The sequence below is a fragment of the Cyanistes caeruleus genome, chromosome 8, assembly GCF_971803275.1.
Source record: "Cyanistes caeruleus chromosome 8, bCyaCae1.hap1.1, whole genome shotgun sequence".
NCBI lineage: Eukaryota > Metazoa > Chordata > Aves > Passeriformes > Paridae > Cyanistes > Cyanistes caeruleus.
This window is the reverse complement of record NC_141708.1, coordinates 37,273,584-37,289,832: the sequence shown is the minus strand read 5'-3', so window position 1 is coordinate 37,289,832 and position 16,249 is coordinate 37,273,584. Positions and strand designations below refer to the sequence as shown.

Genomic DNA, 16,249 nt, shown 5'->3' with positions numbered 1-16,249 from the left:
GCTGGATGTGCTGGCACAGGCAGGGAAGTGCTCATGGATGGAATTCCTGTGCTTTGGAGAATCTACCACACCTGGGGGAGAGCCGATTTTGATAAACTTGCTCATGCTGGGGGTTATTCAGTTCACAGGTACTCACTTTTGGAGTAGGCAGAAGATAAGGAGCTGCAGGAGTTTCTCCTCAATATTTTCAGTACATTTATATCCAGTAATTAAGGAAAAATCATGGCATTTTTCCATTCAAAGCTGCTATAAAACCTGTGGGAGTTGCAACAGCAAAAAAAACCCTGGAAGTATTTTGACGCTAATGAAGGGCAGAGAATCGCAGACTGGTTTGGGCAGGAAGGGACCTTAAAGCCCATCCAGTGCCACCCCTGCCATGGGCAGGGATACCTTCCACTATCCCAGGCTGCTCCAAGCCCTGTCCAGCCTCACCTTGGACACTGCAGGGATCCAGGAGCAGCCACAGCTGCTCTGGGAACCTGTGTCAGAACCTCCCCACCCTCACAGACCTTTTCCATTTCTGGTTGTACCACTCTGGTCTATGTTACTTAACCCAGAACTACGTCAGATTTTCTCCCCTTTAAAGAAAATGCATCTTTGTCAAATTCAAAATCAGGGGAAGCATTTTATTTCTCCTGCAAAAATTGATTTTCTGTTTCTAATGGCATTGTATTAGTGACTAAAAATGCTTTGATTTTTAGAACATCAGGTGGAAAAATAGAGGAGTTTTTGGATGATCTCATGTGGGCACCTGTGTACTGGTAAAATGAAATTGATCACTTTAGAGTAGTTTAGATAGTTAAATTGATAGATAAATTTATTTAGTTAATTAAATTGATAGTTCTAGAGTGGGTTTTCATCCAGTCTGGCTGGTCTATTCATAAACCACTGCCTGTTTTATTTTATTGCATTTGGGAAATTAGGGAGGACTTATGTGACTTGGGCATCTCAATAAAAACACAAATTATTAAAAAAAAATAGTGGGGAAGAGGGAAGAGGTAAGATAAGATTCCTAGCTTTAAATAACATTTGTAGCCTGACTTATTAATAAGACTTTTCCATGAATCTGAGAATTTTATGGCTTATAGGGAGTACACTCTCATAACATGGGCTAGTGGAAGAGGAGGTAGAACTGGATGAGCTTTAAGGCCCTTCCAACCCAAACCACACTATAATTCTGTGAAAAAGATTTGGTTTCTGTCCCTTGGGTGGTTTTGGTGTCTTTCCCACAGAGCTGGTGACAGAAATGTGCTTCGACACCATGCCAGGGCAGCATAGAGGATTTTGAAGAATATTCTTGCATAGCATTTTCTGTATTTCTTGGATCTATCCCTATGAGCCCAGGAGGGCTTAGAGCCAGGCTGTCATTAACCCAGTGACAGACAATTCCTTGGAAACATCTCTGCAGGGGGATTGCATTTCCCTGTTGTCTAGGGGGTAGAAGAAGGTCAGAGTGGAACAGAGTGTTTGTAACTCCAGTGTTAGAGGGGATATTAGTTTGGGATCCCATTGTGCATGGAGATCGTTTCTGCTGTAATATCTACTCTGTCTACTCCACAGTTTCTCCTGCCTGGATTTTTTGAACCAAGTGGGATTTCCAGCCAAACTGGGCAGCACAGGCAGCTCCAATCTCTGCTCATTGTGACCAGGGACAGGACCCAGCGAATGGCCAGAGCAGTGCTTGAGTGCCAGGGGAGGTTTAGGTTGGAGATCAGGGACAGGTTCTTCCCCCAGAGGGTGCTGGCACTGCCCAGGCTCCCCAGGGAATGGGCACGGCCTGAGGCTGCCAGAGCTCCAGGAGCGTTTGGACAGCGCTGCCAGGGATGCACAGGCTGGGATTGCTGGGGGGTCTGGGCAGGAACAGGAGCTGGATCAGTGATCCCTGTGGGACCCTTCCAGCTCAGGGATTTTGTGGTTCTCTGATTCCTTTCTCGTGGAGGTGCTTTGGATCAGAGAGATGCCCCCAGCAGTCCCAGTGTAGTTAAACTCTTCCCAAATGTCCATGATTCTCTTGATGTGGATTTCAGCAGAAACAACAGGAAGTGATGCTCTCCTCACTCTGGAGGTTGTTTGGTTTCTCTTATCCCATTCGGAGCTTCATTGATCCTCCTATCTGTTGCTCTCAGAGCTGTCAAGAAACTCCTGCATTAAAAGGAAAAAGGTCATCACTTCAGAAACAGCCTCAGGATCAAACTGTGGACAAACCTTGGAAGTCAGGAAATAGGGATATTTATGTGCCACGTTTGGTGTGATTGCACAGGGGCTGTTTCCTGTTTGTCGTGGTTTTAAACCAATAACTAAGAAAATTACTTATTTCTTACTGTGAGATATGGATTAGAACAAAAGCAAAACAGGCATAAAACTTAAAAGGAAAAAAAAAAAAAGAAAGTTTATTGACAAACTACAATAATAAGAACACCAGAATAAACTTCCAGAAAAACCTTTTCATCCCCTATCTACCCACTGTTCCCTTGCTCACATGACAACAGAGACAAAAACTTTGGAATTCTGATGGTTAAAACAGTCCCAATTCTTGCCACAGTCTTTTCACCAGTCTCTGTAGAGAAACAGAAGTTTCTTCCTGTTAATTTATGGAGTTTCTCACAAGAAAACTATTTTTGTTATAGTTTTCCATTGCCCTAATGTTAGCTGCTCAGAGCTGCTATTATTAGAGTTCACTCCTCCCATTTTCACATCACTCTGAAGTATGTATGGGCCATGAGTCTAGGGATGGCATTTTTAAGGATAAGTTATTTAAAGGCAAAAAGTCTTCTTCATCTGTTTCTGTGAGGTTCACTAGAAAACAGTTTTCTCATTGCCTCTCAAGGCTTCAAATCTCCCAGCACTTCACTATACTATAATTATTCAACTTTGTACTCAAATTTACACTTTGAACACTTTATTCCTCCATACATACTGTATCATGAATTAAAGGAGTTCTTTTCAGGACTTCATTGTCCATCTCCATAGTTTTAACAGAAAGATATTTCAGCTTAATTAAAGCATCTTCTTAATTCTCTACCTTTCCTGAAGCTTCTTTTCTTTCCTGTCACTGGTAGTTTATAAAGTCTCTTTTCATGTTGATCTCTCTCTCTCTCTCTGGATAACAAGATTAATCCGCAAGTCTCATCTGGGTAATGAAAGAGTTAAAATCTTGCCCAGGCTTTTGTAGATGGTTCGGTGATCTCTGCCGAACAGGAGCTGGAGCCGTCTGTGATGGAAAGTTCCTCATGGCTGCTCTGGAGAGTGTGGCTGTCTCTGCTTGCTGCAGGTCCAGAGCCTCTCTCCTTCTTCACTGGGCAGTTTCTAGTGAATGTAGTTACAGCAAAACCTGCAGCCGAGCCAGAGATCGGCTCGGCTCGGCCCGGCCCGGGGAAAACCTTCCCCAGGCCCCCCCATCTCCCGGCCGGGAGCCGCGGCAGGCCCGGCCCCATCCCCGCCCGGCCGCATGGCCTGGGCAGGGACGGGAGGCCTGGAGCTCCAACACCCTCCACAGCCAGGAAACAAAGAGAACCCAGAGAGCTCTGCTTTTACACTTTAAGGTAGGGTTCATAAGTTGATCCCACTTTTCAATGGCCTAAACTGCTGTCAATTCCCAGCAGTGACCGATAATTGGTCAGGAGAAAAGACTCCAGGCAGTTCCCAGCAACTCCAACTTCCTTAAAGGTAAAGTAACTCCATGACACTGTTCCAAATGAAAATACAAGAAGACTGGGAGAAGATGGTTTGTCAGCCACTGGCAAGAGCAAAAAATGATCAGATTCAAAACATGGGGAGGTTGTGAAGGAGAGCTGTAGGCTGGAGAATCTTGGGAATTATCTCAATTGCTGAATTCCTGAAATAACAACTAATTCTGATCCTGAGGTATTACAGAATCATAATATATATAATACATATGTAAAATATTCTGGTTGTAAAGACAAGGATATGATCACAGAATCATTCAGGTTGGAAAAGCTGAAATCATCAATTCCAACCGTTAACCCAGCCAAGCCCACCACTACTCCATGTTCCCGTATCTTCCTAACACTTCCTGGGATGCTGCAGAAGGACTTTGCAAGACCAAGTGAGTCAGTGATAAAATGATAAAATTAGGCATGGCTTAAAAATAAAGTGAAACAGGTTTCACTGGATCCTTTCACTAAAGGATCACCCTAAACTTTCATATAAAATGATGAGCTCTGGCCTGACTTGGGAATGAGGTCTTGGTGTAGGAACTGGGAATGGAATGTGAAGGTTGGCTCGGTAACCCAAGAAAAAAATATAAAAAGGAAATGGAATATTAGAAATCATTATTGAAAACAGAGAAAAGAGCTGGGAGAAAAGCACTGCAACTCTGAACAGATCCAGGTGTCCCAAGGACAGTGTCCCAAAAAGGACGGAGAAGGACAGAGGCTCCTCCAGGTGAGGAAGGAAGAATCTGGGACAGGCACCTGTAAGATGCAGTGCCAGAGTTCTGGGAGTGAAGAGGAAGCAGCAATTCAGCCTCTCCTGCAGTGCCAGGGTGAGGAGGAGTTTCCAGCTGAGACAAGGAGGTGGCAAGGTTAAAACAGACAAAATTCTTTAGAAGAGAAGGTTGTGTGGAGACCTCACAACACCTCCCAGGGTCTCAGGGGATACAGGGAAGCTGGAGAGGGATCCTGCAACAGGAACTGGAGGGACAGGACAAGGGGGAAAGGGTTCAGACTGACAGAGGGGAAATCAAGATGGGATATTGGAAGGAATTGTTCCCTTGGAGGATGGGGAGGCCCTGGCACAGGGTGCCCAGAGAAGCTGTGGCTGCCCCTGGAAGTGTCCAGAGCCAGGCTGGATGGGGCTTGGAGCAGCCTGGGACTGTGGAAGTTGTCCCTGCCTGTGGGAGGGGGTGGAATGAGATGATTTTCCAAGTCCCTTCCCACCCAAACTCTGATTCCTTCTATGACTTGAATTTGACAGGCAGTGCTGTGGGGCTGAAAGCTGACCTGGCCTCAAGAGGAGGCATGGCTGCCTCATGGAAGACAAGTTTATTAATAAAAAGAAAAATCCAGGGAGATCTCAGCTGCTTTTGTTCTCTAGGCTCCTGTCTTTGGCTACAGCTTCAAGTGTGATTTTGGAATTGTTCTTCTTATCATGTTCACCAGGGGTGATCAGATGTCAGAAAAAATTCCTTTTTCCCTGAAAGAGTGGTCAGGCTTTGGAAGAAGTTGCCCAGGGCAGTGTTGCAGTCATCCTCCCTGCAAATGTTCAGGAGGCATCAGGAGGTGGCCCATGGGGATATGGCTCAGGGGTGATGATGCTGCTGCTGCTGCTGGCGTGACAGTTGGACTCAATGACCTTGAAGGTGATCACCAGCCTTGGTGATTCTGTGATTCTGTGTCTGTTTTATTCTGAATTTCAGACAGCACAATTCCAGCAGGCAGGGAGGAGATGCCAATCAGTTGAGGCTCACTGGACCAGAAGTTCTTGGATTAGAAACATGCTCTATGGGTTTAAGGTTTAAAAAGTCCTGAATTTTTTTTTTGTTTGTTTGTTTTGTTTTTGTTTTCATTCATTTTGTTGGTTTGTTTTTGTTTTTTGGTTTTTTTTGTTCATTTTCACCCCTTCAAAAACTTCAAATCTGCAAGGTTTGGTTGATTTTTGCAAGAATTTCAGCCTTCAACTCTACCCAGCCTGTTCTGATCGCTTGGGTCCATCATCTACTGACCTTTGTTACCTTTGTGTGGGTAGCTCCAAATTTCCCCTCTTTCCATGTCTTATTTTTCTTGCATTTCAGAGGATTTGTGCTTATTCTTTGTTCCTCTAAATTCTGGGGTTTGTACTTGGGGCAACAGATTATGAAAAGAATGAAAGAACTTCATTTTCATTAAAGAGTTGCTCCCTCCTCTTCCTGTCAAGGCTGAAATTTTCCAAATTATTCCTTTGGTTGTGTATCTCCTGTAGGTACTAAGGACAATAACTGTTTTTTTAAATTAGCTTTTCAAAGGTTCAGCCCTTGGGTGAACTTAGAATTCAATTAATTCTCTTTCAGACAGCCTTTTTTTCTTTCCTGTGTTTAATACAGTGATGGGATTTGATGTAGAATTAAAAATCTGAGTGCAGGGACAGGGTTTGTATTAGTGATGGTGGAAAAAAAGAGTCCAGGAAAGCCAAACTTTTCCTTTAAATCATTAAAATATTTCTTCAGATCAGTAAGATTGACCCTAAATTTTGTGTCAGAACTCTCAGAGCAATTAAATCATTAAAATCAATAATTGGCATGTCCTGTAATGCTTTTACTGACAGAAATTTCCTTTCTGCAATAAGAAACAATCTTTTTCCATGTAAAATTTAACATTCAGTACTTAAAATTTGGCCTAATGGCTTCATACCTGGTGGGGTTTTTAAGGGAAGAAGGAAGAGTTGTAATATTTGGAAAATAATCTGTAATTACTGTGCACTACCCTTCAGCATCATGAGTCTTGCTGGCCCTGAAGTCACCCTTTACCCATGGACCTAAAATGGATCTTTTGGAGTTTGGGTGTTTTTTTAAGCCCAGTGTCCAGACACATTTTGTGCTGATTTAATTTCCCTGCCACAGTGACAGCAAAGTCACTGACAGGAAAGTCACATTCCTTCTGTGCTCTAAAGATATTCTGTGTTCCTTGTCCTTAAGCCAAGTTTTAATCCAGTTCAGTGCTTCTTTCTGTGTGCTATACATGCTGACCTTGGGAATTATTCCCCAATCCTAAAGTTTAGCCTAAATCCAGCTAAATGCTGTCCCTTTTTTCTCCCTGCCCTCCCTCTTCAGTTATCCTGAGTGATCTCCCGTTCAAAGGAGCCACTTTGTCACCCTGCCCTTCCTTCCTTCCTTCCTTCTCTCCCTGGTGGCTGCTCCCGATTTTAATCACATCCATTTAAATAACAGATCACAGAATCCCAGGATGGTTTGGCTTGGAAGGGACATTAAAGCCCATCTGGTTCCACACACTGACACCTAATTTTGCTTTCCTTAAGTCTGAGATCTTCTTGGACCTCAATTTGCAGCTTCCCCTGCTACTCTTCCACACGGATTTGTGTGTAGCCCCTCACCAGGAATAAATCCTGACATCCCAATTTTTTTAGGATGTGTGAAGTTCACATTTATCCTCATCCACCACCCTCCCCTCAGCTCCACTTGCTCATCTTCCTGTTGGGATTGGAGGGGAGGAACTTTTTTGGGTTTTTTATTTGTTTCTTTGTTTATTTTATTATTATAATATTGGTTTGGTTATTATTTATATATATTAATATAATAATATTTGGTTGTTATTATAATAATAATATTTTTTATTATAATATTATGTTTTTTGTTTTGTCTTGTTTTGTTTGGGGTTTTTGGGAGTGGGGGGTTGTGTTTTTCTCTGCTTCTAGGGGTGGACCTTCCCATTTTTATCAACCAAAAGATCCGGCATGAAGGCAAACTCCCCATTCGGTGTTTTTTAAAAATTTATTCCTAATTAGCCTGTTTTACACTTCAGAAACTCTGTAGTCCTGGAGAAAAGGAGCAGCTTGGATGTGTCTTAGATAAAACAATTCCCTTTCCTTGCACCTTAGGACAGACATTTTGGATGGAGAATTGCTGAAGTGGATTCTGTGATTCCATGGGGAAATGGGAGCTCTGAATTTTATCTAAGGGAACCACCTTTTGCTCTCTTTTAGATGTTAGGATTTTAGGACAGGACCTGCTGCTTTGGGGGTGAGAGGGGATAGTGGGAGCTGGCTGGAAAAAATTCCAGCTCTGGATAGCGCTGAGGGCCTGGAGCTGGACTCAAGGATCTTTCCGGCTTGGAATTGCACTCAGTGATATCTGTGGGTCCTTTCCAGCTTGGGATTCTCTGTGCTTCCATGGGGGAGCCTTTTGCATTGCTCTAATTTCTCATTTTTGGGGGAAGCTGTTTCACCTGCTACTTCGAAGGAGTGAAGTTCCTGTTGGTCCTGTTAATTCCCACGGCCATCCATTCCTCACTCCTTACATCCCTCCTGGACCTGCTTTCCTGTCATCTCCAGCCATCTTCCATCAGGATAAAATTATGGACACTACAGATACAAGCAGACTTCAGCACAGATGATGCAATAAAAGCAGTTAAATATCTGTGAGAATTAACACATTTCACTTTTTTTTTTTTTTTAGCCGCTCTTAACTACTAAGTTATACCAGAATCTAATCCTACACTGCTTCTTTTGTGTCTTGGTAAAAATGTGAAGGTCACATCCTTGGGGTTATTTGAGAGATCCCTCATTATTTTCACACTAAAACATTTTCTTTGAAGGACTGAAACCTAAATGTTTTGTAGCTTAGATAGGGGTGGCTTTCTGGATGAAGAAAGTGTAGACTGTTTGCTGTTTAGGAAACAAAAAAGCTCAACCTGTGGCCATCAAGGCCAGGCAAGTTTTTAAAAGGGCAATGTGAGGGAAAAGGGTTTGCACTAATAGCACTCAATGTCTGGAACAACTCTCATGAGGTATGACTTCATCTTTTAAAAAAAAAGAAATACAACAAAACCAAAAATAACAAGAAAAAACCACCCCCAAACCACCATAAAATAGAAAAACAATAAAACACCCCAAACCCCCACACAAAGAAAGACCCCAAGAAATAGGACACAGGAGCAAAAATTGCCAACGTTACAGCTTTTTATATTTTTAGAGCATTATGAAGGGTTTGTTTTGAACTCTGCTCATAGTCAAGTGTTGCTTCTAGGACTGATTTCACAGAACACCTGAAAGCAAATAATTTCCACGCATTGTAATATGAAATTCCTTGTTTCAAACAAAAGGCAAAAATAAGTGGCTGTTTGCAAAGATCTCTTCCTTAAATAGAGGTGTCTTTGGTAAAAAAAATGAAATAAATCCATAATTTTGACTGGTGAACATGAAGAAAAGCTGAAGTGATTTTGAGTGGAAGTGCTCAGTGAGGAAGGACTCCTTTGCTTTGTCAATTTGGGCTCCAGAGTTTCAAATTTGAAGTCCAATTCTGAGAGCAAACGACTCTCTTTGTGTTTGGCCATGTGTAATTCCCAGCACTTCAGCAAACCCTGCAACACCTTCCTGGGTAAATATTCCTCCTTTTATCCCAGAATGACTTCCAGGCCTACTTAGACATTAAAGCAAGGCCATTATTGTGGTGTTTCAAGCTGTTCGGAAGATTGAGATCCTCTGTTGTTTGCATTTTTCTTTTTTTACGATCTCTTTATAGTAAGGAACATTAAGGGCTGTTATAAAGTAACTTGCAGGGGTTGTATGGAAACTTTGGGCTCTGAAGGGACCGATTTTACTTGGAAGAGCAGAAGAAAAGAGTTTTTAATGATGGACAACCATTGTTAGTCCCGTGGGGAGGAGCACTTCAGGAGAGCCCTGGAGGGGCTGGAGCGTGTCCAGGGCAGGGAACGGAGCTGGGGAAGGGGCTGGAGCCCCAGGAGCAGCTGAGGGAGCTGGGAAAGGGGCTCAGCCTGGAGCAAAGGAGGCTCAGGGGAACCTTCTGGCTCTGCACAACTCCCTGACAGGAGGGGACAGCCAGGGGGGGTCGGGCTGTGCTGCCAGGGAACAGGGACAGGACAAGGGGAAACGGCCTCAAGCTGTGCCAGGGGAGGCTCAGCTTGGACACCAGGAGGAATTTCTCCATGGCAAGGGAGCTCAGGCCTTGGCAGGGGCTGCCCAGGGAGCTTTGGAGTCCCCATGCCTGGAGGTGTCCAGGGAAGGGCTGGACGTGGCACTCAGTGCTCTGGGCTGGGGACAAGGTGGGGATCAGGCACAGCTTGGACTCCATGATCCTGGAAGTCTTTCCAGCCTAAAAGATTCCAGGATTCTCTGATTCCATGATACATCTGCTTATGAAATAAAATCCCAGCTGCATGTATTGCTTGAGGAGTAGACTGTTCTGGGATTTTCTCTCATGCTTTCAGTATTTTAACTTGCACAAAAATTCCATCTCAGGACATTTTTGGAGTTTCACTCTCCTGGGTGAGTAGCCAGAGCCCTGCCAGGTAATTTTAGTGATGTTGAGTTTGATGCATGAAGTTTGTTTTCATTCAGTGGAACATCAACTGGACTGGAGCCTGGGGCATTTTTTTCTGTTGTTCAAGAGTAAGAGTAATCCAATCCAATTTAGAGAAATAATCCATTTTTTCCTAAAAACTGAGAATGAGTTTTTTATGGATTACTTAAGGAGCCATCACCTCCTTTGAAGAAAATAACATTTTTTATATTTATATTTCTTTTTATTTGAAATAGAAGTTTTTAATACTTTTTTTTAATAGAGGTTTTTATCATTACCGAGATACTATTGCTGGTTTATAAACAAAGACAATTAACATTTTTCAGATCAAGAAAAGGTGTTTAAATAAAAAAAAAATTAAACCTTTAATGAAGTCAAAGAGGTGTTTTCAGACCAAGGTTCCTTGGAGTCTTGATTTGAAAAATGAGGAATTATCTGTTTGAAATGAGGAAAATAGGAGATTATAAGTAAAACCTCTGCGAACAGAAAGTCCTGTTAACAACAGGAATTTAGGTCCTTTTCTCTCTGTTGTGAACCAGGGTTTGTGTGCATCTGGATTTTGGGAATACAAATTTTGTCTATGGGAACAGAAAACTCTTGCAATGCCCTACTGTTGTCTTGCTGCAGTGTACTGTGCAGGACTGTAATTAAACCTGTTTTGCTTTTTATAAACTGGAGACCAAATTACTTTTTGTCTCCTAATTCCCTTGTGCCTTTGCTCAAATTAGTTGTTGGTTGGGGAAGTTATGGGAAAAGAAAGCAGGATCATAGGTTTTCATTGGATTAGCACCCTGGAATGGGAAATTAGTGCTTTTATCTTTAGGAAGTTTGAGAATAAGAAAAAAATCAGGTGAAAAATATCAGGGAGTGACTGTTGGGTGGTGGAGAGCTTCCATTGAGATGTGGGGGTTATTCATGGAAGCAAAGAATTTTGCTGGACACGCATGCACAACTTCCCTGGGGACAAGGTGCCCAGAGCAGCTGTGGCTGCCCCTGGATCCCTGGAAGTGCCCAAGGCCAGGCTGGACACTGGGGCTTGGAGCAGCCTGGGGTGGTGGAAGGAGTCCCTGCCTATGGCAGGGGGTGAAATGGGATAAACTTTCCAATCCAAACCAGCCTGGGATTCAAAAATAGGCAAAATCCAAATTAAAATCCCACTCATGTAACCCTGAAGAGTTAGATTTGGGAGAAGAGGAAGCAAATGTGTCCACATGTGCTGTTTCTACCTTTTGGGTTTAACTTCCTTGCTGTTGCTGTGGATTCTGCTGTACAATCAGCATTCCCAGTTTTCTTTCATCCCTCAGAGCTTTTTCCAAAAGTCTCAAGAGAGTTTAAGGAGTTGTGATTGCACAAGTTCTGGGTGTCTTGTGGCTATGTAAATGTGACTGTGATGGAAGAATGTGTTCCTGTTCTTTTCTCCTAGCTAATTTTTAGTTGGTATTTCTCTTTTTCATAATGTTAAGTTCCATGATACAGGGATAGGAGAAAAAAATCCATTTTTAAAATGGATTCTGACTCTTATGTAGAAACATCCCCAGTCCCTGATCAGAACAGGGAACCTTTGACAAATGAGGTGATTTTTTAGGCTGAACAAGACAATGGCCATCCTCTCCCTGCCTTTGCCAATCTCCACATCGAGATCCTGGATGAGAACAACCAGAAGCCTTATTTCACAAGGTCTACCTATGAGGGCTTCATCCTGGAATCCTCTCCAGTGGGAACGACCATCTCAGATAACCGGAACCTGACCTCCCCCCTGCAGGTCGTGGTGCTGGACAACGACGTGGAAGAGGTACACTTTGCTCTTTTAGAGTAGTTGCAGTTTTGTTATTTTGGGGGTTCTTTGTTCCTTTTTTTTTTTTTTTTTTTTTAATTTAAATTGAGACAAACTTATTTAGATCAATGAATACAAAAAAAAAATAAAAATTCGCAATTTCATTATTATTTTCTCCTTGTTTTTGTTCTGAGTTCTGATAGATTTGGAAGTGGATATTTTTCTGATCTGTGTTTTTCTCACCTCTCTGGAAGACTCTGTTCTGTTCAAGATGGTGAATGCCCAGTGCACAGAGAAATCAAAATGCATTTTGTGACAGGGATGAGCGTGCCCCACACCACGGAAATGGGAGAGGGGAGCTCAGAGGGAAAGGAATTCCTCATCTGAACCAAAAAGAGGGATAGGAGGAACAGCAAGAGGCTGAAAGTTCATGGCATTCTTTGCTCTGCCGGATTTTGATGTAATGTTATTCAGAGTGGAAGTCAGGCATTTCCAGAGGAATAGTAACCAGGTAGTAACAGTGCAACACCTCTAACCTTTTTTCTGTTCTCATCAAGGTCATTATGGACTTTTTAGCCAATACTTCTTTTCCCTCTAATTTCCATTGTGCCTCCAGTTGTCTCCCTTGATCTTTTTGGTTCCTTTAGCTGCAGAAGGAAAGCCAAGCTGCAAGCTTAGGTTTTGTAGGAATTAGTTATAGGATCTCTCGAATAAAGTTCTTAACCTGAGAGTCTGAAAACCATTTCAAGGCTTCACTTTAGGCAAATTGATGCTTTTTAAGGAGTACAAGAGCCTGTTGTCAGTAAAACATCACAACGTATAGAGTGATTTATCATTTTAAATCCCAAATTCCTGCAGAAGATCTCTATCCATTAGTTTCACCATCAATTTATGGGCATTGTTAGAAATCAAAGGTTGGAAGGCAGATGGAAAAGTAGGTTGGATCTGGCTTTTGTGGGAGCTGAGTGGAAGATACAGAATGAGGGCACAGGGCGGGAATCAGCAGGAGTTACTGAAGATCTGGATTGCTTGAGAAACCCTCAGGTTCAGTTCTGTTTAAAGCAAAGCAGTTTCTTGGTTGATCAGATTAATGGGATCTCAGATGCTGCTTTGGATAGGAATAGTCAAGGTGGGCAAGGATCAGGTTTATAAATATAACACAGAGTTTTTTGGATTCTCCATTCCTGGAAGTGTCCATGGTCAGGCTGGATGGGGTTTGGAGCAGCCTGGGATAGTGGAAGGAGTCCCTGCCCATGGCAGGGGGTGGAATGGGACAGGCTCTAAGGTACTTCTAACCCAAACCATTCTGGCATTCTCTGACACAGAGCCTGTAGCCAGAGGGGATCAGCCTCCTCCTTGGGTGGAAAGATTCCAGGTTCCTGTTCCTTTGGCATCACCTGGCTCATGCACAGCCATTTCCAAAGCTGTGGAATGATCCAGTAGTAACATGGATGTGAGAGAAAACCGTATTGAAGTGCCTGTGTTTCAATCCACGTGCCAGGTATTCACAGAGTGCTTCTAACCTGGTGTGGGCAGGAGAATTCCCAGAATTCCAGCTGGGAGTACAGCAATTGCACAGAGTTCCCATATAAAATGGCCAAAACCTAAAATTGCTCCTCACAGGGCTGGATGGGGGCTCAGGGTGGGATTATCAGCAGAGTAATTGGTCATTAACTTCTGCAGGTCTCAGTGTCCTGATGTTTCTCTGTACCTCAGTAAAATCATGTATTTAGGAATATATCTATTTAAGGGTTTCTGATGAGACACTGAGATAAACCCCCTCTGTGCTGGTGCATCCAAGTTCCCACTGGTAACCCTGGTTAATCATAATGAATTCTGCCTGCTAATTGAAAAATTAAAATGACTCCATGTCCTCAGGTAAATGCAGGAAGAAAGTGCTCACTTAACTGTGTGTCTAAGGAAAAAAAAGAACAAAACCCACTCTAAATTGAAACCCTGTGGGAATTATAACAGAGTCCTGCTATAAACCTTGCAGAAATTAATTTATAGATGGGACATTGCAAACAGACCTTTCAGTAGAGCAGCACTGCCAACTGCTGATATAATTAAGTGCTCTGTTTAAATGGCATAAATTAAATTAAGCTATGCAAGTACCTTAAGACCTGAGCAAACTAAAGCTGAGATGAGGAACTTAAACAGAGGGAGCTGAGAGTTCTTTACATAAGACTTCCCAAGCCTCTTCTTTACTTCCTCTTTGATTTCCATGGGAGAGAATTAATTTATCCAGTGGGTAGGGTTAGTGATAAAGCTGCACGAAGTATCGATCATGGAATGAGTTGGGATCTTAAAGCCCATCCAGTCCCACCCCTGCCATGGCCAGGGACACCTTCCACTATTCCAAGCCATCCAACCTGGCCTTGACATTCCTGTGTTATCTCATGCAGGACCAGGAGTTGGACTCTGTGGTCTCTGTGGGTCCCTTTCACCTCAGGGCGTTCTGTGAGTCTCAGTGATTTTTTCTTTTCAGAGAACCTGTGGGAAATATGAGAGAATTTTACTTAAGAACAACCTTGTCTTGGCAGCAACACAAGCAGACAGAGCAAGTAATGAAAAAAATAAGTTTCAAATGCAGCTACACATGCAGGTTATTAATTTTCAGTAATATATCTAGAGAAGGAAAAATAAATGATTTTTAATTTTTTTAACCAGGAGAACTGAAGCATTTTAAATACCAAAGTATTTTTCTCTGATATTTGCCTGATTACTTCTATCGCTCCCAGTTGTTGTTTGAAGTTCTCTTACAGTTAATGCTCTCTCAAGCACTGTTCTCAAGTTCTGCTGGCCCTGAGCAGCCCTGCTGTGACACTCCAACAGTTGCAACAACTCAGGAAATACCCTTCCTAGAATTAAACAGCCATTAATATCATTATTAAAATTAATAGAAGGTCAAGGCAAAGACGAAAGGCTGTTTTCCTTCCTTTAAGATATATAAAGATGGGGGTTAAATTTTTTTGGATCTTTACACTTAAGGAAAACCAGAAACATTAACACTGATTTGCTTCTGTAGCATTTTGTAACTTCCTTGATTATTTTAGGATGAGTATCTCATGGTTTCTGCCTTCTGCCTTCTCCCAGAGAACAATTCCTTCCCAATATCCCATCCATCCCTGCCCTCTGGCACTGGGAAGCCATTCCCTGTGTCCTGTCCCTCCATCCCTTGTCCCCAGTCCCTCTCCAGCTCTCCTGGAGCCCCTTTAGGCCCTGGAAGGGGCTCTGAGCTCTCCCTGGAGCCTTCTCCTCTCCAGGTGAGCACCCCCAGCTCTCCCAGCCTGGCTCCAGAGCAGAGGGGCTCCAGCCCCTCCATGGCCTCCTCCACACTCATTCCAGCAGATCCATATCTTTCTTGTGTTGGGGAGACAGTCTTCCCTGCTTTCCCTCTGCAAGGCTCTGTACCTCAGATTGTCCAGGTGAACGTGGGAAAGATTTTCTCCTTTCACCCAGTAACAAGGAGGACAGATAACACCTTTCCAACAAAACAAATCTTTCATTGACATTTTAACACTGGTCATCATCCACTTAAAAATGTTGTAAAACTCAGCTGTGTCATCAGAGTGTTATCACTGAGCTTTCAGGGGGTGGGCCTGTGCTGCAAATTAGGAAGTCTGAGCAGTTTGGATACTCTTGGAATTTGTTCTGGCTGCCCTTGAAATCTTCACAGCCAAACAGACCCTCTCCAAAAACTTTTGGGATTGTTGAAACACACACAGAATTAATACCCTTGTCTGCTCAGTCTTAGCAGTATCATAATTATCCCAAAAAGTTTTCGTTTCATCTTCATCAGTTTTAGAAAACTGTTTGCTTTGGTCAGAGTTGTAACCCCTGGTGGGATTTGAGAAGCAGCAGGAATGAAACATCCACATCCATGCAGGAATTTCTCCAGAGATTTTTCAAGCAGAACAGACTCGAGCCCAGGCTTTGATTATTGAGTACAGAATTTTGTGTGTCTCATTTTGCTGTTTTTTTTTTTTTTTGTCTGTAACCATGAATCCCCCAAATGATGTGTTGTCCCTCAGTCCCAGGTTTGTGTTTCCTCACTCATGTTCATTTTGTGTTTTCCTTTGTAGGTCCCACCAGGTGCCTTCCCCGTAGGTATTGGGTGTTGTGTGTGCAAAACACCTTTTTTGGGTTTAATTGTGTGATTTCTTCCTCTATTTCCTACTTTCCTCCCTCGTTTCTCCCTGCCCTGATGGTGTTTGAGGCTGGGACTGTTCCTTGGTTTGTGAAGCCTGCAAAGAGCCCTTTAAACACATTGAACCCAATTTAGGGCATAAATTGTGATTGCTTAATGCTCATTAAATTATTACAAGTCTTCAAAGACATCCTGAGTATTACAAAAGTGCTTTTTAAAATTAAAAAGTACCTCAGGTTTGAACTGTGTGCTTGAAATGCTCCTTGCAGGTTGCATGTGAGCTCTTTTTGTGTGGATTGTGATAATTTTCTACTCAAAATTCCATGTTAAACAA

At 42.8% G+C, this 16,249-nt stretch overlaps 1 protein-coding gene across 9 annotated transcripts in view; it reads left to right on the top strand.

The window, feature by feature from the left end:
- The window catches only part of PCDH15 (protocadherin related 15), a 532,955-nt gene that overhangs the window by 373,862 nt on the left and 142,844 nt on the right, over positions 1-16,249 (top strand). For all 9 annotated transcript variants that reach the window (XM_086900046.1, XM_086900037.1, XM_086900044.1 and 6 more), the window contains one exon: positions 11,577-11,783. In XM_086900046.1, the coding sequence (XP_086756172.1) occupies positions 11,577-11,783 (207 nt within the window). The remainder of the gene's footprint in view (positions 1-11,576; positions 11,784-16,249) is intronic.